This window comes from Bubalus bubalis, chromosome X, assembly GCF_019923935.1.
Source record: "Bubalus bubalis isolate 160015118507 breed Murrah chromosome X, NDDB_SH_1, whole genome shotgun sequence".
NCBI classification, from domain to species: domain Eukaryota; kingdom Metazoa; phylum Chordata; class Mammalia; order Artiodactyla; family Bovidae; genus Bubalus; species Bubalus bubalis.
Genome location: NC_059181.1, coordinates 43,586,887 through 43,588,560, shown reverse-complemented (window position 1 = coordinate 43,588,560; position 1,674 = coordinate 43,586,887). Strand labels below are relative to the sequence as shown.

At 46.3% G+C, this 1,674-nt stretch overlaps 1 protein-coding gene across 1 annotated transcript; it reads right to left on the bottom strand.

The window, feature by feature from the left end:
* Positions 1 to 214: 214 nt before the first annotated feature.
* LOC112582357 (ferritin light chain-like) lies at positions 215 to 982 on the bottom strand. Its single transcript, XM_044937607.1, has one exon. The coding sequence runs from the start codon at positions 792 to 794 to the stop codon at positions 267 to 269; it is 528 nt and encodes a 175-aa protein (XP_044793542.1). The 5' UTR covers positions 795 to 982; the 3' UTR covers positions 215 to 266.
* Between the last annotated feature and the right edge of the window lie 692 nt (positions 983 to 1,674).

The following is a 1,674-nucleotide window of genomic DNA, read 5'->3' as shown; positions in this document are numbered from 1 at the left end:
CTTAATTCCCTGACCAAGGATTGCACCTGGGCCACAGCAGGGAAAGCACTGAGTCCTAACCACTGAACCATCAGGGAATTCCCAAGGAGTACTTTTTATTTATTTTATTTTTTTTATGCTGCAAAAAGCTTTATTGTTTCCATTTGGTCCAAGGCTTGAGAGAGGGTTCCAGGGTGTTAAAAAGCTGCCTAGTGGCTGCAGGGAGGGGCTTCATGCAGCCCTGATGTTAGGTGGGTTCTTCAATGGCCACTGGTCTCCAGAAGCTCCTAGTCATGCTTGAGGGTGAGCCTTTCGAAGAGATACTCACTCAACCCAGCCTGGGAACCAGCCAGCCTGCGGAGGTTGGTCAGGTGGTCACCCATCTTCTTGATGAGTTTCACTTCCTCATCTAGGAAGTGGTTCTCCAGGAAATCACAGATGTGGGGGTCTCCGAGGGCAGAAGCCAGGCCATGCAGATCCAACAGGGCTTGATTCAGGTTCTTCTCTACAAGAAACGTGGCTTCCATAGCGTCCTGGGTTTTACCCCACTCATCTTGAGATGGCTTCTGCACGTCCAGGAAAAGGGCGCAGCCGCCACGCTGGTTTTGCAGTTTCAAGAGACGCTCCGTGCCCTCGCACTTCTCCTTGGCCAATTTGCGAAAAAAGTGACCCACACCCTCCAGGGCCACATCGTCGCGGTCGAAATAGAAGTCCAGAGAGAGGTAGGTGTAGGAGGCCCGCGGTTGCATGTTAACCAGGCGGTTGACGGCGGCCTCCACCTCGGAAGAATAATTCTGACGAATCTGGGAGCTCATGATTGGTCGGTAATAATAAGGAGTTAAAAAATGGTGGCTGGTCCCGGTGATCGCGGACAGCTGAGTGGCTGACTCCGGAGGTTGCGACTGGAAAAAAGGTTGGAGGGTGGTCGGAGGCTGGAGCAAGGGGCGTCCCTGGGTCTGTTCCGTCCAAGCACTGTTGAAGCAAGAGACAGATCCGCGGGGCTGCTGAGCGCACTTTGGATTACTTTTTAAAAACCCTCATTATGTTTAAAATAAATTTGGGGGTACATTTCAAATGCTCCTCTTTCATTATATTCCCCACTATTGTCCTGCTCATAAATGTTGATGTTGTATAATGAATAGGGTTGTGAACCACTTTATTTTGGCTTGTTTTTGTGGAATAAGGGGTGCTTTTTGAGAAAATAACATTGGAATATTTGTTTAAGAAAAGTTTATGCTGAAAGAATTTTCTTTGCTTTGGAAAAATAAGAAAGCCAGATCTGTTTTGAGCCTTTTATGTTAGGTAATAGGTTGAGAGTATGTCTTCACATCTTGTAAAATAATCATTGCATAAATTATTTATCCTCTTTTCCAGAATAAAGTACTTCTTGGTACCCACACTTGAGAGAACTTACAGATGCCAATTAGGGTGGAGTATGTTTTAGCTTTTTTTTTTCTTTCTTCTGCAGTAGGGAAGGCAGATTGTGTAAAGGGCACTTGCTCCAGGATCTAGGCTGTCATGTTGCACAACTCCAAAAGACACTAGTAATTACATTATATCCTACGTGAATAGCTCCCCCTGGAACTCAGCATGTAATGTAATGATGAGCCCTGGAATTGTGCACCGCTTAGTAAAGTCCACATTTTGCTTCCCAATGCCACTTTTGGAGTTTTGCCTCATCTCATGTCTCTGGGA